Source organism: Cavia porcellus, unplaced genomic scaffold, assembly GCF_034190915.1.
Source record: "Cavia porcellus strain 051 isolate PalLab524CR breed Dunkin Hartley unplaced genomic scaffold, mCavPor4.1 scaffold_19, whole genome shotgun sequence".
Lineage (NCBI taxonomy): Eukaryota > Metazoa > Chordata > Mammalia > Rodentia > Caviidae > Cavia > Cavia porcellus.
The window spans coordinates 24,444,756-24,469,599 of NW_026947502.1; the positions used below are offsets into that span (position 1 = coordinate 24,444,756).

Consider the following 24,844-nt stretch of genomic DNA (forward strand, 5'->3'; position numbering starts at 1 on the left):
CACCAAGGACATTTGAGCTTCACCCTCCTGACTGCCACCCACCCAACCATAAAACCCGGCCTCGCTCCCATAAGAGGAGGCCGATCCTCGGTCCCCTGCCTGTCCCTTGTTCTGTCCAAGTATGTTTTACTCTCTGTGTGCATATGAGCAATTCTCATCTTATTTCATCTCTCACCGGAGATGTTGCCAGTGAAAAGAGATCTCTTAGGAATTAGTTCACACTGAAAGGGAGTGTTTTTAGGAAAAAATTGTGAAAAAGTAAATGTTCATATACTTCTGCATGCAAAATATGCAAGTGCATGTGTGTACACATGCATGCACACTCAGACACATACACATGTGTGCATATATATGTCTGCACAGGCACACATACTCCCCAACACAGATGCACACCTATGCACACACGCGCACACACACACACACACACACACACACTCATGCAGCACAGCCAGCTGCCTGTGCAGGGTTAAATTGGCTGTTACCACTCATGGGGATCCTGTTCTGTGTCCCGTCCTTCCCCTCATACCCTCACAAATGCCCTCGGCTGTCTCCTCCCTTCCATTTCCTGTTTTGCTCATCTCTTCCCTTATAGGAAGGAGCTGGTCACCAACTCTGTTGAGCCAAATAATCTTCAGTGGTTTGGCCTTGTACAGAAACATGACACATATTCTGACAGCCACACACCTATCCCTTAGGGCATTTTCATAGACTGGCAGCTTCTTATTGTTTCAATGGGGAAGGGACAGGATGCAGAAGCATGAGAGGCAAGGGAGCCTGGTCTTCTTGCATGGGTGTCCTATGGGAGACTTTACATAGGTCTTGGAGAGGACTGACTCTTTCAGAGAGAGAGAGAGCTCATAGTGAGGGCTAGCCTGCTCTCGTCTCTGACAGCTGAAAGAGCTGTCTTTCAGCCTCTTGAATATACCAAGTTGCTCCAGACCTCAGGGCTTTTGCCATAACCACTTCAGCTTTGAATGCTCTTCCTTCTCCATGTCTCCCCTCATTTAGTCAATGCTTAAATATTTAATATTCTTTAATATCAACTTAATAACCATATGATAAGGGAAACAAGCCATCTCTAAACCAGTTTCCTAATTATATTTCATGCTTTAATTAAATAATGTGTGACTCATTTATCTGATATTCCCTCACCCACTAGACTATGACTCTTTTAGACTTAGGACTACGTTGATCCCTGCGTCTCTAACTGGCACATATGAGATACTCAAGAACTTAGTTTTCCACATCTCTGGACCCCAATTTCCCTAGGTATGAAGCCGACTTGATCAATGTTACCTGTATCATACAGGATGCTTTTTAAAAAATGAAATCTTAGGACAGGGTTTAGGAAAGAACTTTAAAATTACAAAGCATTTAACATTATAAAGGAATAAGTGTATCAGAGTTTTGTTTTTGTCGTGTGTGTTATTGAAAATCAGCCACTGAGTTGACTCCCTGATCCTATAGTATGCATGGTATGTGTGTGTGTGTGTGTGTGTGTGTGTTCTGTCATCACAACTGTTAGGATATAAGCCTTGCCAGGCAGAAGTTGTATTTTCTTTCCTGATGATTCCACTATTTGGAATGATGTTCATGTCATAATAGAAAATCTGTCAATTTTATTGAGTGGATGAATCAATCAATGACAGAGAAATGGGTTGATTGAAACAAATGGATGATGAAAATCTTAAAGCTTATCTAAATGTTTTAAAGTTGCATTCAGTACCTTTACTTTTATTCTGACAGTCTGTAGGTGGCAGTGCCACCTAACTATGATTTGGTCCAAAGGTGAGAAGAAACAGAAAAACACTCTGGAGTACCTGAGTGACCCAGCAAATGTGTTACAACCATAAAACACGCTTCCATGGGGGTTCAGTACTGATACTAGGCACTGCAGGCAATGATTTTATAATGCTCACAGAAAACATATGCACTGTGTATTATTGTTACCCTATTTCACCAAATAAACTGGAGCCCAAAGAGGCAGAGTCATTTGTCCAAAGCCACATAACCGTTAAGAAACTGAGAAGATATTGGTGCCCAGATTTCAGCACCAGGCATCAGCCCCCCACACTCTAATGCTGAGCTAGGCTTGGAGCTGCCAGGGCTGGAAGGCCAGGGAGCAGCACTTACCAATGTACATGGAGTTGGTGTTGGGGAAAGGCTTGGCAGGCAGGATGGAGTTCTGCAGAGCTTCCTCATCATTGGAGGGTGGCGGCTCATAATCAGCATCATCTTCCACAGGCACTTCTTCCTCCTCATTGGGGGACTCATAGTCGCCATCATCCTCCTCTTCCGGCTCATCATTGGGGCTTTCGTAGTCATCTTCTTCCTGTCAACATAGTGTAGGAACAGCACAGCCTGTAGAAGCAGCCCAGTACTCCATCTTGTATGGCACTGCCCTGGGGACTGGCAGCCCAAGCATGGTGCCTCCCACAGTACAGTTGAAGAACTGACTTTGGGGAGAGCAACATCACAAGGCCAGCAAGTCATGGACCCGGGATCTTGGTCCAGGTCTCAGACTATTAAGCTGCTGAGTTTTTCCTACTTTTTTATGTACAGTGGAGAAAAGAAGAAAGGAAGATGATGCTGGGGTGGGGATAGAGAAAGGGGATTTCTCCTGCATAAACTTTTTTTTTTTTTACTTCAGCATCATCAAGAGGAAGAATAGATGGAAATATGTATGGAGGTTCCTCAAAACTAAAACTAGAAATTCCATTCAACCCAGCTGTTCCCTTTCTAGATATCGTCCCCATGAGTTAATGGCATCCCATTCAATGACACATGCACTCCCATGTTTATAGCAGCATAACTGTTCATAGCTAAATCTTGGAAACAGCCTGTGTGTCCAGCAACAGATGAATGGATAAAGTAAATGCTGTATTTATACTGTACAGAGTACTGCTCTGCCATAAAGATAAACTTGAATCATTTGTAGGAAATGAACGCACCTTGAAGCCATAATGTTAAGTGAAATAAACTACACATCAAAGCTTAAAAATCACTTGGTTTGTATTACATGAAAAACTCCAAATATACGCAAAGAGCAAAATAAAAACTAGATATCAGGAAACAGGGAGATAGATTTTTGCAAAAAGGAAGGGGACCAAGAGATGGATGGGGAACATGGAAAGGGATGAGAAAGGAATAAAGAAGCAGTATGTATCAGCTCTTCACAAGGAACATGATCGTTATATACTGCAAACATATACTGTATAATAGAAAAATAAAAACTGAAAAAATACTTGGAGCATTGGTGACAAAACTAGTTAGTTGTTGTTGTTTGTTTGTTTGTTTTTGAGACAGAGTCTTCCTATGTAGCTTATGGTGGCCTTGAACTAACTATGTAGCTCAGACTGGCGTCGAACTTGTGGCAATCCTCCTACCTCAGCCACCTAAGTGCTGGGATTACAGGCATGTGCTAGCATGTTCAGCTGTTAGTTGCTATTTCTATTCTTAGTGTGTCTGTGCTCAAAAATTTCCTCTCATCATAACCGATGGAAACACCTAAGGCTCAGTTACTGGAGAAACAGAGAAAACCCAAGTCCAGCCATGGGAAGCAGATTAAGATGAGTCTGAGGGGAAAATGGTTCATGGCTGTGTTGTTTTTTATGCTAAGAGTTGAGTGTATATAAATAACAGCTTATTATTCATGATATCTGGCACTGAGTTTGAAGATGTACACTTGGAAAAGACTTCTGATAGTTTAGATTTTTTACACTATTTTATTTTCTACATATTTGTGGGCCTCAGGGAATAGGAAGCCAAGGTAGTAGTGACTGTCTTTGAAGCAATCCACGAAAGTGGCCAGTCATTGCAATGCTGTCCTCATGGATGTGGCACATCAGCCACCGAGTGATGCGTGACTTATTGCTGTCATGTCAAAGTCACATGGGCAAATAAACATGCCAGAGGCTCTAACACTAACGGCAATATGAAACAAAGCAATAGCAAGCTGCAACTTTTTACAGAGGCATGCACTGATAGCTCAACTTTCATAGACAGCTAGAGAAGAGTTTCTTCAAATTGCTCACTTGAAAGATTCGTGTGTTCACTTTTATCTTAAGGAATATATATATTTTTTTAATCTAGAAAGGAAAAACGAAGATTAAGTACCTTACTGAACTCTGAAAAAGGCATTGCCCTGTTCTGTCTGGGTTTCTCAATCAGGTGGACCAAACCCTAAAAGAACAGGATTTTGGAGCAATGACTAACAGCCACATAAGGGGCCTCCTCCTAGTCCCTGCATCTTGGGACAACATTCTCCTTTCCCTGTCTGTCTAATCGAGACCCATTGCTTTGAACTTTCAACAAGTCTCATAAGCCTTTATCAATGACAGAATTTCTGCTTTTAACACTATGATTCACCTACCACAACCATTTGGTGCTTAAATATATATGTATGTTTTTGTTGTCAATCACATTCTGCCACATGCATTATCCACACTGTGAGATGCTCACTCATGTGGTTGGGTTTGTCCTTCTGCAGTCCCTGTAGTCCTCTGTGCAGAGTTGAATACACATGGAACTACCAAGTTTCGTGGCCATCAGTGATTGGAAACCCTTGGTTTATAGAAAGGGCAAGGATGGAAGCCCAGCCTCGGGCTGAGCTCAGGAGGGATCCTGGCCAGGAGTAGCCAAGAAACAGCTTCTGTGCAAAAACAAACTTTTTTTTGAAACTCTGGCCTTCTTTTGTCTTTTGTACAAAATAATCTGTTATATTCTCTTGTTCTGACAGAAAGCACAAACTTTGCTAATTTTAAAAAATGAAACATTTCCATTTACCACACTCCTAATGTGACAAGGGACGTTCTATGCCTGGTTTATAAGCTCACTAGGGGTAAAAAAGACCATGTGACTGAGAGCCAGTTGGCCTGTGCCCCATGTCTGCCTCTAATTAGCTAAAGAGCATATTCTCCAGTGGAGAGAGCATATTCTCCAGTTGCTTCATCTGTAAAATGGACAGACTGAGCTTTCATCTATCACAGAGCTCTTAGCCTGGATCTAGTTTCATGGGCAGTAACTACATGCAATTTTGTGGGAGGAGACGTATAAAATCTATCAGACACTGCAAGGGTCACTGTGATCCTCAAATGTAAAAACCAACTGGAGTGGAACTCCTTCCCACTAAACTTATTTTCCCTCTGAGCCAACAATAGAGATTAAAGTTCACAATAAGAGCTACTTTAGCATAGATTTGTAGGGAAAAAATTTTAGAAACGGCATGGCATTGGGAGAAGGAGCTGCTATTGGGTTGACAGTGATGAGCAATGGTATGATCAGTGAGCCAGAACCTGGAGGCCAAGTCCAGCCCACTCTGTTTTTGTAAATGAAGCTTCATGTGTACACAGCCAAAAGCACTTTTCTGCACAGTGTCTATGGCTGCATTTGTGTTAGAATGGCAGAGTTGACTAGCAAAGGCAGAACCTTATGGCTTCCAACCTGAACGAAGTCACCATTTGGTCCTTTGCATTACACATCCTCTCAGCCCTGGATGGGCACTCTAACATCTTATTAGAGACCTTGCTCCTCAAGCATGAAGTCAAGTTCTTATTACAAAGCCACTATGGACACTGCTGTAAAGATGCGAGAACAGCCACACCATACTCACAAAGGATGACCAGCCCCCGTTGTCCTCTTCATGGTTTTCTGTGGAAGCACCAAAGAATTGGATTAGTTATTGCAAGTGTGCATTGTTTCGGTTACTTTAACGTGATTTTTTGCTAAGCGGAGCTGTTGCCAACACTGTGGTCTGGCCTTGAGGATTCTGAGCTAAATAACCTCCTTCATTTATAAAATTCTCAGCCTTAGGTATTTTGTTATAGCATCAGAAAACAGACTAAGATAGCAACTTAACTATTAGCCATAGAATTTCTATCTGAGGAACCTATTCTACTATAGGGCCACAGTGGTTCTTTTTTGGAATTTTTTTTATTTTAAAGAGAATAAAACAAACAAAACAAAGCAAATCAGAACAGAACAATGCAAGCAACACAGGACTTCACAACAAGACAACAGGATATCAACAGTGTCTACCATAATGTCTCTTGTTTTCTTCGAAATGGTTGACCATACCTTCACACATGATAATATCAAACATAACAAAATAGTATAAAACTATTCAGTGCAACAGGGGTTCTTAATCTTTCCTATATATAAAATCTTTTCCTATGTATAAAAGTCATCTAGGGATCCTAGGAGTGTTTCAAAATATGTGGTTATCTGGGGTCCCGTCCCTAGGACTTCTGATTCAGTAGCACTAGAGGGCCCGGTTCTACATATCAGCACTACACCCAAGTTAACAGTGGAAAACTTTTAAAGCCTCAGGAGCAGGGGAATGGCTTCATTCTGGTGCTCAGTCAAAGGCTGAGTCTTGATAGGCTCAGAGCTTCCAGAGTTCTTCAGTGTCTCTTAGTGGAGTCTACATATACAGGGATCTAAAGCCAGGTGCCCAGCTGAGTGGCATTTTCCCTCCCTTCATTTGGATCAAAGCATTTTCTGAGTAAAAACTGGCTGACAAATGTTCCTCTGCACAAACTCCTAGGAGACTCAGAAACCAGAAGGCAAAAGAATCTAATATATATCGCCCCCAAAGCAATCACTTTCCAATGCTAATACCCTTACCTGTCTCTTCAGGAAACCGCTGGACCTGGGGTCTGCAAAGGCAAAGAACACTATATTAATGGCATGTTGAGGCATAGAAAGCTCTCTCTTGCCCCAGTTCAGATCCATAAGAGGAGTCCCTAAGGGAGGCTATGTCTTACTGCCTAGGCTTGTGCCCTTGTTGCTTGGCAAGCAGAGTTAGATTGCCCCCCAAATTCTGGAAACCACCAAATCCACATTGTGATGCAACTTGTAGCTTATGACTGCCTGACACACTTGGGGAAGTTCCCCTAATGTTCCAGACCCTGTGGCAGGAGGCAGGGCAGGAAAAGAGTCCCTTCCCCTTCCTCAGGCACCATCTTCAAGACTCAGACTCCTGCGACTCCGGGAACCACCAAAGATCAAACAGTGAGACAAGCCAGTTCTGTGCCTTCATGTTAAGGTTCAATTTGGGTTCAAAAGTTTGGCAACACCGAGCCCTGAGCTGCCCCACTCACTTGCGTGCGAAAATACTTCTCCTTTCTTCATTCTTGTTGATTTCTTGACTTAACTTACTGAGAATCCTATAAGATAAAGAGACAGATGAGAAGACAACTTTTTTTCCCAGTCCAGGGCTTCCTGCAAAGTCTTGAGTTTCCCTAGTCTATGTGACCACAGAGCAAGTGGGCCAACTTTGGCCAGTCTCATATCTTCAGCTCTAAGGGCTTTCCTCACTTCCTGCCACAACACATCACCTCACTCCCCAGCACCAGACCTTGCACTGCCTGGCTCTGCTCCTGCCCAAGTAGCCCTCTCCCTTCTCTGCTATCTGCATCTGACTGTTCAAAGTTTTACTCAGTGTTTCCCCTTAAAAGACTTATCTGCTCATACCTGGATCCACCTGCTTTTAAAAGTTGGGCTTTGGGATCTGCAAAATATAGCTGTTTAGTAGATTGGGTTATTACTCCTGGGACTGGGTCTTGTGACTCTTGTTTGAAAATCATTGTGGTGATGCTGCTTCCAGACATCCTCAGAACATTTCCTAGGCATAAAGGACCCAAGTGTCCATTGCATTTATTTCTTAGCACAACTGGGAGCAGACTGTTTTTGTCCTATTATCACTGTCCGTTCTCCCCTCCCTGTCTCTACCTAGTGACATGGATTCTCACAGAAACTTAGACAAGTACTCTCAATAAGAGCACAACATGCAGAAGGAGGGACTCTTTTACCAATTCTCGTAGGCCAGTCTTGGCCTAGACCCTTGAAGATATACCCGGTCCTTAAGTACTACAATGTCTGTATTAGCATATCTCCAGGCTCCAGGATAGGCTGGGGTTTTGCCATCAAAACATGCCCCACATTCTAGATCCATCTATTCTAGATTCTCCAACTCATAAGCCATGAGACCCCAGCTTCCTTTAACACCCATGGATGAGACCCAGAGGAAAGATTTCATGTGACTGGAAGTGATCTCAGAGATGATGTGGTCCAATAATTTTTTTCTTTCTACAGGAGAAGTGACAATGCTCCAGATAAAAGAAGGGATATAGTAGGTTAATGCTGAGGACCACCTATCTTTCCCTGACACACATCAGTCCAAAAAGCAGCCTCTCTAATTTCCAAGCCAACATCCTCCCGACATATCCAGCCCTTGTGTTAATTCTGTTTATGCTTCAAGCTCCCCGTGAGGAGACACTGTTGTCTCAGTCCATCAATGAGATGGCCTGTGACCTATATTCCTTCTACTTAATGGCCATCTCAGGATGGTTCAGTTAGCAAAGGCAGCTCTTGCCTCCTTCTTCCCTTCCCACCTCCAGCTCCCTGACTTCCTCCCAGGTAACTGGTGTTCAGAACCCTTCTACCTCACAGGAATGACAGGACAGACAGATGTGATCAACACACAGAGGACTTAACAGGACAAAGAAAGAGAGAGGGCAATGTGTAACGCTCCACAATAAATCTCTGTTGGAATTTCAGACTTTAGAGACCACCCAGTAGAAGAGGTCCTTTACAGCGGTCAGGGGCCTACTTCTGGGTCCATTCCTGATCACACCATCACAATGCCTGCATGGTTGGTTTTGGTTCCTTTAAAGGGGAGCTGATGGGTATGCCAAAGGTCTCCTATGGCATGGTGGTTGGGGAAGCCCTGGAAGTGCCCTGCACCCTGCAGTATTCTGGTGGTGCTGGCTGCAGTGCCACTTCCATTTGGTCACCAGTGTACTGAACAATGGGTCTTCTTCATGCTAAGAACCCTGCTGAGCTTTCAAGGTGCATCAGTAAACAGAACAGACAAAAGATCTCTACTTTGGGGAGCATAAGGCTTGTAAAGAGAGGCAGACAAAAAAACAAGAAGTAGTTATGGAGGTAAAATCCAGTCAGCGTGTACCATGTATACACACACGCAGTGAGCGGGGTACAGGGAGGGCGCTGCAAAGGCGAAACTGAAGTGAGGGATAGGGTAAGACTGTAATTTAAAACAATCTGAGCTCAACAAAGAGGTGATATTTCAGCAAAAACTTGAGGTAGGTGGGTGAGCCTCAACTCACACCCCCATCCCACAGAGCTCCGTTGAGCTCTGCCAGGCTCACAGCGCTGTTCTCGATCTTGAAAAGGCCTCCTGCTCTCTGCGGTGGCACTTCTTACCAGTATCTCTAACAGCCAGGCTGGGCTGCTGGGGCTCTAACTGGGCTAGGAAGGAAATGCCAAACCGCAGGCCCCACAGAAGAGCAGCAGAGAGCTGAGAGCAGGATGGGGCCCCGCTGTCCAGCTTGCAGCAAACTTTGGGCTCCCAGAGTCCTCCTGCTTTGATAGGCTGCTGAGAATGCTTTCCACCAGCAGGATCACTGCCAGAGCAGCTGGTGGGGTGGCAGGGTTGGCAGCAGTGTGGGGAGGTGGCTGCTACCTATGTGTGCAAGTTTGCAAAAGATGCATTCCAACTCCAGAGGACCCAGTGATAGTAAGTGACCGAAGGTGACCCACCCCCTTCTGCTCCATAAACCCCAGGCCTCACTCTACACCAGGAAAAGAATCAGAGGGGCTAGGCAGCCGTAGACAGTGGTTCCCTCTGCTCCCCTTTATTTGCAAGTTGTGCTGGCCCTGGAAATGGGTCTGAACCTCTGGCAGGAAGTCAGGCTTTTGCAGGAAAGTGACACTGTATGATGACCAGCTCTTCAGCCTCAGCCCTCCCTCCTCCAATTACATAGTTGTTCAGTCTTTCTCTCTGCTCTGCATTTCATCCTTTCTTGAGGGAACAACATATTCTCCCTTAAAAGACTCAATAGAGCAGCCTCTTTGAGCCAACAGTCAAACATTTCAAATTCTTTCTTGTCAAGTAAGAGACAGGGAGGAGCCAAGACGTCTGTCTTGTGACTTAGGAAGGGCCTTTGATCTTCATGTTATGTCTCAGAGGAGCATCATGCACGAGCAGGAAGTAATAACCGAGGGCAGTATGGTGTCCCCACTTCTTGCCCGTGTCCTTCATGCCTACAGTTTTCACTTGTGCCTTAAACCATGCGAGGGTCAAACAAATATAATTAATCCCATTTTTCCAAAGAAGGTGAGACACTGACAGGTGTTTGTCAAAGACCACAGGACCAGTGTCAATGTGGAGCTGAGCCACCAAGGCAAGTTTTCTGAACTCGCTTGGGAGGAAACCAAGTGACAGTTGTGGGACAGCACCCTGGATGAAAGAGATTGAGGAAGGTGAGGAGGTGAAGGAGGGAGCATGTTGGAGAAAGGCCTCGTAATTGTTTCAGTTTTGTTGAGGCCTGGTTTTATCCTTCCAGGTACATAAGAATGTTCTTTTTCACTTCTGAGTCCCTCCTCGGCACCTTCTCCTCTTCCTCTACTCTCTCTTCTCTGTCTCAGATAGAAAATGGTGTACTAGGTAGATGAGACGGGAAGCCATCACTGCTATTAGGAGACTCACAGCTTCATCTGGAGATAGATGAAGTTCTGCTTTACTTCTCTTGCGGGATCTCAGATTTCCCCAACCTGATTTCACTTTTGGTGATGGGTACAGAGAGAATTAACAAGGGGCTGTCTAATATCTATCTGCTGCCTACACCACCCACCCAGGTACTACCCTCTCCTTCTTTCTTAAGGTACACTGTGAATTTTAATGTAAAATTGTAGCATTTTCTCCTTTAATAAACTCCAAATAGGAATCAGCAGACTTTCAACATGTATTCTACCAATTTCATCAAATCATTCTCAGGTGTACCATGAGGTTTAATCTGGCCCTATAAATAGATGCATCACACTGTTTTCTTTAGGAACCTTCCAGTACCACAATACTGAAGATGTTTTGACACACAGCCTATATCTGCAGAAATACAGAGAAGTGGCGAGGGGGATAAGCTTCCTCACCAGAATCTGCCTTCTTCCAAAAATGCATTTAATATTGACTTTTCAAGCACTGAGGAAGGAAATAGAGATACTTAGAGGAGTGTAATCTTCATTTGGTTTACTATACATAAACACAACTTCTGTCCATAGTCCTTTAAGGTGACAATCAAGACATATCAACCTGTGTACAAGAAAACAGAATGAACAGGTACTGGACAGCTTTGAGTCCAAGGAAGTGCCAGGAAATTCTGATCATTTAATATTTCCCAATATCTGTGAGTTGTTTTCACTTCCATTGATGAGGGAACTGAGACTCAGACTATCGAAGTAACTTCCCCCAAGGTCCTGCTGCTAGCAGGAGCCAAAGTCAGATTTGACGTTTGTATTCCTCTTACCCCAAAGGCCTAAGATCATCCTATTCATTGTTCTCCCTCTCTAGCAAATAATTAATGAAAATCTGAAATTACACAAGTCAAGATTTTTCATACTACAATAGCTAATACTTATTCAGGGCATATTATTATTATTTACTCCAATTTCCCATTGGCTCTTTGAGGTAGGTTCTACTATTATCCCTAGTTCATAGATGAAGAAGCTGGCCAGGGAGCTGGGTAAACTTGCCCATACTCTGTAGCCGGTCAGTGGAATCATTAGGTTTAAGTAGGCTGACCCCAGGGTCTGCATTTCTCATTAAGCTCTCCTGTCTGTCTGTTTATATTTAAAGTAGTATTTTAAAACATATAGCCCACATAAATGATGCTTTATTTTTCTTGTCTGGTAAACTGAGGTCATTTAGCTTATCAGGAGACTGAAGCAGGTACTTGCTCTATGTTTCTTCTAAAGGGGTTGGGATATCCTGTATCTTCTCTCGATGTGCCCCCCCCCCCGTCACCCATCAGGTTAACTCTCCATGTTAAATGGATTGGCCTCATGGTTTATCTGGAGTATGCATTCAAACATAGTGGAAGGCACTGTGACACAAGCCAAGTTTTTGTTTCATTTTCCAAATAGCTAAAGAGATAGCCTTACCCCTGCCCAACAGCAAGGAGAGTGTTGCAACTCTTCCTGTTATATTATCTCATGGCTACTTGTCACCTCCACTCCCTTCTCCTTGCACTTAAACATGGCTCAAAGATATTAGCTCAGGTGAGCCTTAAGGTGAAGAGGACCTTCCGGTTGAAAGTGCCTCTTTTATCTCCATTCCTCTACTGCTCTGATTAAATTCTCCATCTTGATAGCCATAGCCCTAGGACAGCTCCTATCTCTTCAATGGGACCATGACTCCTACCTGCTGCTTGACCCCACAACTCCGGCTGAGCCCTCCTCTAAGTCATCTTTCATACTTCCTGGAGCAGATTCAAGATACAAGTCTACCTTGGTACTCCTCTCCCTTGCTGCACACACCTCACTAATGCCTTTAGACCCCTGCCATGGCTCACAGAATCTTTGTTAATTGTGACCCATACATAATGACCAGTCATTCTAGGCCAGGGATGGTGAGCCTTTTAGAGCTTTCAATGATACCAACAGGCTTCTGTGGCATGTGTGTCATAAGTTCACCACCACTGCTCTAGACTCTCTCCTTTCCACTTCCCTGTGTATGTCCCACAGCCTTTCTGACCCACAGTTTATTCTACCAAACATACTGGCACCTTGGGACTCTGTAATATGCTTCCTGTTTTAGAATGTTCTGCAGTCCATCCTTCATCTGATCACTCCTGGCACATTTCAAGATGTAGCTAAGCTTCATTTTCCCAGGTATCTTCCCCAAATACTACAGAGAAACACTCTTCCCTCCCTCCCCATTGAACCTGTAAATGCATATGTGTGTGTATATAATTGCTTTGGTTGTGTGTCCAATTTTCCCTTTAGAGTGTAAGTGTCTTGAGGATAGGCATCTTTTCCTTCATCTTATCATTAATCAAGGCCTGACATAGAGTCGGCACCCAGGAGCACCCAGGAGCAGCTCAAATGAAGTTCTAAGATTGTATGGAGCCCAGAAAATGCAAACTCAAATGCCCTCAAGAGCCAAGTATGCATATTATAAACCCCAATATAGTTTCTATTTATAGCAAGCTTCATTCTTTCGTGCAGATCCAGAGTAACGTCTGGCATTGTTTCCCTTTGGCCTTAAGAACTTTTTTTTAAAAAGAAACAATAATTGTAGGGCAATAGGCCAGGGATTTAGCTCAGTGGTATAAGTGCCTGCCTTGCAAGCACATGGTCGTGAGTTCGATCCCTGGTACCAAAAAAAAAAAAAAAAAAACTTAAAATAAAGAAAAATAATTGTAGGGCAAGTCAGAATGGGTGATGAATTTATTCACATTTTGTATGTCTGAAAAATAATAATTTCATTTTCCGTTTTAAAAGGTATTTTGGAGTATTAAACTGTAGGCTGACAATCTTTTTATTTTAGTACTTCAGAATATTGTCCCCCTGTCTTTTGCTTGCATTATTTCTATACGTAACATGTCCTTTTCTTCTCAGACCTACTTTAAGAATTTTTTCCTGCTTAATTTCTTTCTAACTGGTTGTTTTGAGCAATAAGATTAAAATATGCCTGGAGGTAGTTTCCTTTCTGTTTTTTGCATTTAAATTTTGCTGAATCTGTGGCCTTGTTTTTATTCATATTGGGAACACTTTAGTCATAATTTCACCGAACAGTTTATTTCTGTGTATTTTCCCTTGTTCATATGCACACTCTTTTACTGTACTTTGGAAACTGTCTTTTTTTTTTTTTTTTTTTTTTTGTAGTATTAGGGAGTGAGCTTTGCACTGTTACAGTCCCAGCCCTTTTTAATTTTTTTATTTTGAGACTGGGTCTTGTTAAATCACAAAGATGCCAAAGTTGGGCTCAAACTCTTGCCTTACTCTTCCAAAGTGCTGGGATTATGTAATGAAGCACCACTGTGCCTGGGCGGGTTCTTTAATCATACATATATTAGGCCATTTGAAGTTGCCCCACAGTTTCCTGATGCTCTTTTTTGTAGTTTTGTTACAATTCTTCCCCTCTGTTTCACTGTGATTAGTTCTTACTGCTGTGTCATGTGTACTAACATTCTCTTCTGCAATGTCGAATCTATCATCAGTCCCAAGTAGCTTACTTATCATCTCAGACATTATTCCATCAGATACAATTCTAGATATTTTTTTCATCTCTAGCAGCTCTGTTTTGGTCTGTTTGTAGGTCCTATGCCTCAATTTAGCTTTTTGAACATATGAACCACAGCTATATTGACCCTATCTGTTAATGCCAGTATCTGCGCCATTCATGGGTCAATTTTGATACGTCATTTTTCCCCTTTATTATGGGTCATCTTTTCCTACTATTTAGTATATATGTTCTTCTTTGATTATATTCTGAACACTGTACTTTTTTGGATAATGAATGTCCTTGTATTACTCTGTGTGTGTGTGTGTGTGTGTAATTTATATTTTCATTTGAGGATGTAGTTAAGTTGCCTGGAAACAGTTTGATTATTTTGAATCTTCAAGATTTGCTATGTAAAAGAATAGTTTTTTTTTTAAGTAAGGCTGTTATTGTTTGATATAAAGTATTCCCCAAAAGTTTCATGTGTTCAGAGCTGAGGTCTGGTTCATATCAGTGTATTAAATTTATCAGTATGTTAATCCAACATAGCCAGTAGATGTCTGAAAACATGGGTGATACTGAGCCTTATATGCATATTTGGCTTTGTTTTAATTCACATTTTTCCTATATATACATACCTATAGTGAAGTTTAATTTATAAATTAGGCACAGTCAAGATTAATAAAAATAGCTAACAACAAAATAGAACAATAATCACAACATACTAGAATAAAAATTATGTGAATGATCAGTCTTTCTGTCTCTAAATATCTTATTGTTACGATATTTTCAGGTGCAGTTGACCATGGGTAACGAAATTACAGAAAGCAAAACATAAATAAGGAGGAACTACTTTAGTACTTGTGTGTGTGTGTGTGTGTGAGAGAGAGAGAGAGAGAGAGAGAGAGAGAGAGAGAAAGACTAGTGCTTCTGTAGCACTGATTTTTAAATTTAATTTAAATTTTAAAAGTCCAAAAGTGGTTAGAGAAAATTCTTAAAAAGATCAAGCAATCTTCAACAACTGTCCCTGGAAATAGGCAGCTCCAAAGTAAGTCCTTATTCCTCTCTTTTTCTTCACCCTTTTGGAAAAGGGAAACCTAATAATCCTTCTAAATATACTTTCCTTAATTAAGCTATGCTGGTTTTCCTCCCCACTCATGAGACTCTCCAATTTCTTATTCCGTTGGCCTTCTTTTTTTAAAAAATCATTATGAGTCCTGAATCCCTTAGAAAAAGAGATGAGACCTCAGAAAATGTCAAAAATAGATGTTTCAAACTAATAAAGTCCGGACAGCTGGAGATGTAGGTCAATAATAGAGTCTTTGCCTGGCATTCGAGACCCTGGGTTCAATTCCCAGCCTGGTAAAAACAAATTGGTAACATCGCAAGAAAATTTGGTTTATAAGTATGTTCACTTGACTTTCACAATATTTAAAGAGAGTTGAACTAACACTTAAAAACAGATATGTCACATAAAACCCATATTTCTAGTTACTACTGATAAATTCAAAGATTGGAGATAGCTGAATTCACACGAGCCGGAGTTAGTACCTGCTGCACTCTTTGACTAGAACACGTGATATCTGGCTGCCACAAGCCCCTTATTCCCTCTCATTTCACCAACAGGGAGGCTTTATTTTGGTTAATTTTTTAAAATAATCATAATCATATTATTTTCCATATAGCGGAGAAATATTTCTCCTTAGTCATGTTTTTTCAAAGGAGTGAAATGAAGGATAAATCACTAAATGAAAGATAAATCCATTTTCAGCCTGTCTATTTTATGTATTTGTGTCACTTTACTGGCTCTCCAGGGATTCGAGTAGGTAACGCCTTTACTAGACAGTGAGAAATACATGTAAAGATATGCACGCTTCAACTTTCCATTTCCGCATCCACAGTAAACGTTAGTAATTAATCAGGGTTTCTTCTCCTCAAGATTATCCTCAGCATAACACCCTGCAGCCATCCCTAAGAAGTTAGTATTAGCAGACAAAACGACATCCTTCAGCAAATTCAACTCTCTTTCTACCGAGCTGGAAATGTAGGTCCAGAAATTTCAGGTCACTATTGAGTCTATGATGGCATGGATGGTGAAGTTTCAGGTCTCCTGACTTGTACTGTTTTCACAGGCACAAGCTACCCCATTGGGAAGACAGGAAATAACGCAATAGAGTGGAGCTTCTCTTTGGGCAGAGCAGCCAACCCACCAGCTGGGTTGGATCTGTTACTTCCTTTTCATAATTAATCATTTAACTTCTCTTTATCATACATGGCCCCTCTTCTCACCTTTCCTTACTGATTTTCTACTTCAAACCAACGGTAACATAGAACTGACTTGGGTTTCCCGGACCCTTTCCCACTGTAATCTGTTCACCCAGCTACCCACAGAATCAGAGGAAATACTTACGGAACCCGGAGCTTCGGGAACTTCTGAATGTCATTTTCGGTTAGGTTCTGAAATGAAGACACACATGGCAGGCAAGTTATAAGCCACAGGAAGGGCACTGAGCCATGCGAGGAGATTAATATGTGAAATTACCAAGAGCAGTAACAACTTCAGCAGCCCGAAGAATAGCTAGGGTCTACTTTTTCAAACAGAATCTTGAAATGTGGGTTTTATGTAAAATTTCCAGAGTTGTAAAGGTTAACAAATAACTCACTTCGATGAATAAACATGATGAGAACCAAATGTGTGAAACCAAGTGAATTTGGTTTGTGAGCTAAATTTGGCCATGTTGTGATCTGTTCCCTGTACTTTAACCAGTATTTGAGGGCTCCCATCAGTCTTCCAGGATGAGGAGCAGTTAGAGCGTGGTATCTTCAAAGGGAATGCAGCTGGGACATCTTGGTAATGTGTTCGTTAGATTCATCTGATCCAGCCCTGTGGAGCAGTTTCTGGCTGGACCTCTCATCCCACCACCTGAGGCAGTGTGGGGAGGTAAAGAGTCTTGGGAGAATCAGGCCTTGTCAAAGCTTCCCGAGGGATGATAGCTAAGCACTAGGTGGCGGGCCACCAGCTCCTGCAGCGCTGGGAGGACACAGGCTGGGGCAAGTTCGAACGGAACTAGAGGGGAAGTTGAACTTGAACATAACTGGAGACAGAGGAGCAGGGGAAAGAACAGGGATGTAGAAAAGGGATAAGAACTGGGAGAAAAAATGGGAACTATCAAAGGAGGGCTCTGGAGAGCTTTGCCATGAAATGTAATACAGCCAACTCTGAGCTACTTGTGTGATGATTTTGGAGTCAGATTTGTGGTTTTATGGGTATTTATATGCTCAGGTAGTTAAGAAGGTTACAAAGACAGGTGAGCTGCATGCCAGGGCCCTGCTGGAAAGGCAAGTTGGCAGACACTGCCGCTCACTATTCCATAGGCACTCTTTCCTTCTTCCTTACTGTCAGGACCTGGATTTTGTTCAGGCAATAAATGCTCTTGTTCAAAAATATTAAACTCCTCAGGTTCCCTTGCAGATGGTGGGTTCACATGGCTCCCTTGCAGCCAGTGAGATCTAAACTGCAGTCTACTGAGTGGAACTTCCAGAAAAGTTGCTACTTTTAGTTTTTAGTACCTTCTCAGAGAGAGAGAGAGAGAGAGAGAGAGAGAGAGAGAGAGAGAGAGAGAGATTCACCATACTACTTTTATTCTTTGCCTTTCCCTTCTTCCTCCTGCCAGAATTGCAGCTATGACACTAGAAGTAAAGCAGCCAGTTCAGAACCATGGTAGCAGAAGCGTTGGGCTTTGGCACAGGTTGACCAGAGCCTGTGTTCTTGATGAGTTCCTTGAGCAGCTCATCAGCCCCAAGTGCCGTCTATACATATTACTTGAGAAAGACCAGCCCCTGTTTGCAAACAGTGTTCAGGTTTCCATGACAGGCAGCCACAGGCCTTCCTAACCACCACAGATCTCAAAGCACATTTTCTCTCCCCTCCCACACCTACTGATTGCATAGCAGCCTCATTCCCCACCAGAAAATTCTCACTTTAGTGCAAAACAAGTACAGCAGGAGGATTCAGGAGACCTACTAGCTCCTACTCGAAGGAAAAAAGGAAAGGAAGGGAGAGAGGGAGAGAGGGAAGGAAGGAAGGAAGGAAGGAAAAACCACTAGCCTCTTCTACTACCTTTAATAACAGATGGACACTGGATATTACAGAACTAAAAGGCATAATATATGAGTAATTACAGCTTATTCTAAGTGCTCCAAATTGTACCCAGAGCTCTTGAGTGGAGGGTGACTTTCAGTAAAAGCTTTCTTTAGATACCCCGGTGCTGGGCCACACACTTGATTCTGTCCCTATCTTCTTGGCTCCTATCTCCTCTCTTTCTATTCCCTCCCATTCATGGAATCAGCAGAATGCGTAGTGTTCTCTGAAAGTTTAATAGATTCTAGACGTTAGATCAGAGGATACATAACTCCTTAGATCATCTCTCTACCAAGTCCTGTCCCATCAGGCATGATACACAGGGGCTGTTAGGTGAGTCACAGAGCTGCAGGCAGCCATCTCCCACTGTGACCCACTGCAACATGCTCCATCTCCAGGTGAGGAAGAAAAGGGAGGATCAGAGAGAACAGGTGTCTTTTCAAGGTGACCCAGAAATGTCTTCTTCCCTTTTCACTCTGCTGTGGTGTTTCTTTTCTTGGTGCCAAGGTGACAAGAAAGAACAATTGAGTTTCAGTAGTAATTGCAAGAATAGCAACCACAAACCTCCAGGAATTCCACTTACTCAAAACTCACTATAAGTAAGTAACAATATTAAGAACTCATACAGTGTTAGGCTAAATTAAATGTATGTGTTAGATCCATTGTCAGGTCTGCAACTTGGAATGAATCTCATCACATTTTGGCACCTGTTTTCTCCTCTGTAAATGAGGGGACTGGAAACCTTACTGAAGATACCTTTCTGTAATACATCAGGCTTCTGGAAGGTAGGAGTCAGGTCTCACCATTTCTCTATCCCCAGCACACAGCAAAAATCAGTATGAAAAGGAGCTCAGTAAAGAGCTTGTCAGACAAATGATCCGTGACTAAATGAATAACTTAGGTAGAACAGTACATCTTAGGTAGAAAAATGCATCTAACATGGTACCCAGAAAGCAAATTTGAGACCAATAGGGCCAGCCACAAGTCTCTGTGAAATTCCAGAGGGACTAAGGAAAAGACAGGGCTATATACGGTAGTGGGCTCACAATTGCTAAAGAAATTCAAGCACATGTTGGTGGCAGGAATACAACAGAAGAATTGAATTGGTCATAGGTTGTGGTAGTGCTTGCCTATAATCTCAGCATTCTGGGAGACTGAGGCAGGAAGGCCCCAAATTCAAGCCCAGCAGGGCAAACTTAGCAACTCGGCCAAATCTTGTTTCAAAATAATAAAGGTGTGGGGGAGAAGGGAAATAGCTCAGTGCAAAGGCCCTGGGTTCAATCGCTGGCACTACAAGATGCATACATGCATACATACAAAGCAGATTGGCACTCTGGAAGGGAAGTGGGAATATGTGACCTCTCAGTCCCTTTCAGTTAGCCTGAAATCTCACTGTCAAGATCCCTTACTATGTCTCATGACCTATGTCACAGTTTGCCCTCTTTACTCTGAATCTAATCTGGAAACATCTAGTCCCCTGAGATTCTTGAAGTCTTCTTACATTTCTTTTTAAAAAGGGTAACAAAGTGTTCAAAAAGGATGAGTTTGGTAGAGTCCAAGGTCTCTCTTAACCTACAGACAAACGTGTTGCTTCCAGTGAAACACTCAAACCACTTTCCGGACCGCAGCCAAGGCCTCTGTCTCCACCCTCAGAGCCGCATCCCTTCCCCCTTAAGGGCTCGACCCTTAACATGGCTTTGTACCTGGGCCTCACACTTCAAGCTCCTTGGATTATAATCGACGGAGGGGGCGGTATCACATGCATTTGAGACAGGGAGGAAGAGCGAAGTAGTTGAGATAATGAGAATGATTCCACCCTGACATCTACTCAGTCAGTATTTGCCCCAGAGTGAGAAATACCAGGTAAGAATCTTCTGTTCTATATGTTTTCCTCTTCCTTGGGTTCCTCAAAAAGCTCAGAGGTGGCATTTGAATACACTTACAGGATCTGTATTTTTTTTACAAAGCTATATGCATTTTCTTCTTTATACTGTGGCTTCAAGTGTATGTTTCTCAAACATAGAATTCCGAGACATGATGTAAGATAGGGCCATACCAAACCCTGTACCTGAAGACAGCATTGACCATGGGCACCCTGGGGACTAGACAGACCAGTTGGCCTTGCAGCCATGGGGTGCTAATAATGAGAAGGACAGAATGCCCTTGACTTCAGTATATCACACGAGCCAAAGCTTACCAGAAATCGAGCCCCGTCAATGTGGTATTTCCTCACGGCCTTCTCACAGTCCCTGTAGTTCAGCTGCGTAGAGAGGGGAGGTGCTGTCAGCCAGGTTGGGCCATGCGGGCTCCCCGTCATTGGTCCGCGCCCTCCCGCCTGCCCAGAAGCTCAGCAGTTTTTGCCCTTATGGCGGCTAACCAGCCTCCACCCTTCTCTCCCTGTCTGACAGAGGGGCCTCGCCCCACCGCAGCCCAGCTTTCACTACCCACCACCTCCTGGGACTGGTTAAAATGGAGAATTTGCTCAGTGTGAGGCTTTGGGGCCAGCCCCTCCAGGAAAACACTGCCTTCAAGGCCCCCCAGTGAGAGGCTGGCGCAGATGCCTAGAAAAATAGAGCTGACAAAAGAGAGCAAATAACTGCCCCACCCCACCAAGGCAGCCCTGGTGAACACTGTGTGTGTTTCCTTTAGTCCTCTTAATCCTAGTGTTTTTCTAAACATAATGAAGATTATATTCAATTTTGTTTCCTAACTTTTTTTTCTCTCAAATTACCTAAAATGGTAATATACGAACTGCCTGGTTTGTACTAAACTTACCTTAATGGTCACGAAATTATTTAATTGCTCCCTCATTACTTAACATTTAGTTTGTTTACCAGGTTCCTGTTCCAACAATGATAATAAAACCTGCTCATTTTACAGAATGCTTTCTACACGGCAGGCATTGCTCCAAATTTTTAAACCAATCTTAAGTAATTTAATCCTTACATTTTGCAGGTGGGGAATGAGAGGCACAGAAAGTCAAATAACTTGTGTGAGTCTTAGAGGTGACAACTGGGCTTGAGGACATGGCTTTAAATGTCTTTGGTCAGGAAAATTCCTTTAGTAATAACTACTACAATATATAGTAAGTGAACTGAGAACTGTAAGTACAGCATAATTATACACCATCCAGATCAAAATATAGACCACTGTAAATTTTCATTTGCATAATTTTTTCTTTGTATTTAAGAAAATCAGCCAGGCATCATGCCACACATCTTTAACTCCAGCACTGGGAGACTGAAGCAGGAGAATCACCACGGGTTTGAGGTTGACCTGGGCTTCAGAGTGAGTTGAAAGCTAGCGTGAACTATCTAGTAAGACCTTGGCTTTAAAACACAAAACAGAAGAAGGGAGGAAGGAAGGAAGGAAGGAAGGAAGGAAGGAAGGAAGGAAGGAAGGAAGGAAGGAAGGAAGGAAAGAAGGAAGGAAGGAAGGGACAGAGAGAGAGAAAGAGAAAGAAAGAAAGAAAGAGAGAGAGAGAAAGAGAAAGAGAAGAAAGAAAGAAAGAAAGAAAGAAAGAAAGAAAGAAAGAAAGAAAGAGAGGGGGGAAGAAAGGGAGGGTATTTTAAGTAAGAATATCAGAATAGAGTTAGTTATAGGATCAGTAGGCCTGTGCATTTTTGAGATCTTGATTATGGTCCAAAATCAGCGGACTGTGATATGAAGTGTTCATTCCACTCATCCTCAGGAGCATATGTATTTGCACTTAAAATGTCTCTAAGTTTGATGTCTGGCATATTTAAGGTTAAATATTTACCCTGAGGATTCCAGCTTTTCCTCACAAAGCTAGGCCTCACAGTCTGTTGTAGACTTCTTTCGGCCAAGTTTAAAATCAAGTTCTTGTCTTATGGCCAAGAAATGCAAAACGTTAATACAACCGTTGTCACCTCTAGATGTGAAAGGGTGGCATGACTCCATCCTCAGAAAGCTGATTTAGAGGCCAGCGTCTGTGGGGCCCTGACCTCTCTTTGCTCTGCATGCACAAGGTGTAAATAGTTCTTGAAATAGTCAACTGCTTTTAATTCGATATTTTCAATGTCATCACTATCAGATGAACTGTCAATTTTGCAGGGTGCTGGCTTTGATCTAGATTTGCAGACTGTCTTGCAGACTGGAATCTACATGTTTGCAGCGAGATCTGGGCCTAAGGCCTAGAATTTGTATTATTAACAAGCACCCTTATGGGCATAGAGGTTGGGTATGCACTGATCTAGGGCAGTTAGCTGGCTTTGAGGATGGAATTGAGGTCCAGAGAGGACAAGAGACAAACCTAAGGAAACATAGTGGGTTGGGGACATAGACAGGATTAGAAGTACAGGGCTACAGGGCTATAAGCCAGTGACTCTCTGTATCTTCCTTGGCCTGTGATCCATCTCCCTGTTCTGATGAGAACTCAACCTATAGATTCTGTTGTTCAACTGAGTTATATAATTCTGGTCACTTTTGAGGATGAGACCTGTCTGTGCCTCTCCACCTCTTCCAGAATTTCCTTCCATAATTATCAATTTCTTTCTCCTTCCTTTATTGAGTCTATACGCAACTTGACTCCATATTGGCAAGTTTCACTTTTTTGCCTAACTTATGTGGTCTACCTTTAAGAAAAGTACTTAGAAATGCCCCTCAAAAGCCAATTGCCCAACAACCTTTGCACCCACAATGTTAAAAGCTAAGTTCATGATGACTTTGTGAAGAAAAAAATAACAGAAATGAAACGCACAAAAGAGGCAAACAACAAGGTCTGTGGACTGTGCCCCTAACTGGTTCAATGTGCTCACATTTCCTTCTGTAGACTGGGGAAGAACAGTTGTAAATGTAAATACCAGGCTCTAAATAGATCCTAGGTTTGACTGTGTGTCTTAGGGAGTCTATTCCACCCCCAGGGGTATCAGTTTCTCTAGGAAAAGCAAAAACTTGAATTAGATGACTGCTAGATGACTGTTAGGTTCACAACTTTCATGGCAGTCCAGATTATCAACCGCGTTTTATGCCACTCTGCAGAGATGAGAGCGTTAGTTCAAATTTCTCTCATAGGCCATACTACCCCATGGCAGGTATAGAGTCTCTAATCAAGTCATATGGCTTGAGATCTGTGCAAGCAATATGTGGTCTTCACCGGTGCAGAACAGGCACAAGGACACTTGAGTCTACTGCAACCTTGGGAGGCAGAGCAGAAAATCTCTGGTTCCTTCTCTACTGTACTCTTGGCTTCTGATTCTATCTGGATAAGCCTCTCTTCCTTTAGGAACATCAGTTTTCCAAGCTATGTACTGGTATTCATACCAGTGTTCTTGCCTGCCTCCCAAGATCATCATAAACCTCTAAAAACATACTGACTGAACAAGCTTGTAGGAGCTCGAGGACCCCTCTTTCATGGCCATGAGCAATGAGAGTCCAAATGCAATATGTAAAAGCACTCATCACAGTCCTTTGCCCAGCCTTCTTGCTGTGTTTTCCTCCTACCCTCAGGACCTGTGTCTCCCCTTTTCAGTAAGTAACATTTATCCATTAATTGTTACACTCTGCATCTCAAAACACAAACTTTGAAACCAGACAGGTATGATTCAAATTCTGCCTCTATGGCATGTGGCCTCTGGGGGCTTCGTGCCATTTAACTCTCACGAGCTAATTTTATGGGACAGCCAACAAGAAATACTGACCTCTTCAGACAGCGGGAATATTTAATGGGACAGTATCAATAGAAAATTCAATTCAGAGCCTCACGCATAGTAGGCACACACTCTTGTGAAAGCTCCGTCCTATCCTACTCTGTAGAATATATTGGCAGGAGAATTCAGCGGTCTACTTGACATTCACTCAACCAGTAAAGTCGCTGCAGAGTGAGTACTGTACTCTTCTACTCTTTTATGTCTCCCATGTTCTATCCGAATTCCATCTTCAAGCCTCTGCCCAGCCCACTGAGGTTAACACCGGCCCAACCACTGACAAAAGAGCAAGGCTCACCTTCTTGAAATAGTCAGCAAGGCTGTCAGGATCCCAGGCCAAGACCTCTGAGCGAAAGGGCACATTCTTCAGTGCCATGGCTGCTGTCCTGGGAGGAAGCTCACAGGCTGGGCACAGGCACTGCACCCATGAACAGAGAAGAACCCCAAATTCAGCCTTGGGAGGTGTGCTTGGCTTTTCCAATTCCTAGTGAGTAGAAACACCCCTGCCGGAGCAGATGTCTTTTCTACTCTAGCTAGATCCCAAAAAGCAACGGCTTCCTCTGCGAACAAATATGGTCTCTTCTCAGAAAACGACTCAGCTAGTTTCCTTTACCACTTCCTCTACTGGGTTCTAAATAAGTAAACAAGGAAGCCTAGCACTGGGGACTTGAAATGCTGAGAGACAGGGCTGGTAATTCCCATTGGTTCCAGGCACCAACAGCCTACTGGGAGGGGCAGTGAAGAGGACTTGAACTGCAAAGCAAGTCCAAGTACATTTCCAAGAAAACGCCGAGCACCCACAGTGCTCCACCACACTGCTGCTGGGCCGAGTCTTTGCAGATAAAAATCTCTTTTGACAGCTGACCTAAAACACAGACAATTTCTCACATTAGCGAACAGTGGTGGGAAAGAACATGACACTTTAATGCTTCAAACCTCTTTGCCTACCACCCCTCAGTTTCTATCAAAAGCTGGGATGCCTTTAAGTCTCTTCTGTACTGTGATGGCAAGTGAGCT

General features: G+C 42.9%; 1 protein-coding gene across 1 annotated transcript in view; it reads right to left on the reverse strand.

The window, feature by feature from the left end:
• Positions 1–24,439, reverse strand: part of Lcp2 (lymphocyte cytosolic protein 2) — a 47,230-nt gene extending 22,791 nt beyond the window's left edge. Inside the window, exons 1-7 of the mRNA XM_013156209.3 lie at positions 24,126–24,439; positions 20,359–20,421; positions 16,431–16,477; positions 7,101–7,166; positions 6,625–6,656; positions 5,612–5,649; positions 2,134–2,332 (exon numbers count right to left, since the gene is read on the reverse strand). Coding sequence (XP_013011663.1) covers positions 2,134–2,332; positions 5,612–5,649; positions 6,625–6,656; positions 7,101–7,166; positions 16,431–16,477; positions 20,359–20,421; positions 24,126–24,203 — 523 coding nt within the window. The 5' untranslated portion in view covers positions 24,204–24,439. The remainder of the gene's footprint in view (positions 1–2,133; positions 2,333–5,611; positions 5,650–6,624; positions 6,657–7,100; positions 7,167–16,430; positions 16,478–20,358; positions 20,422–24,125) is intronic.
• Between the last annotated feature and the right edge of the window lie 405 nt (positions 24,440–24,844).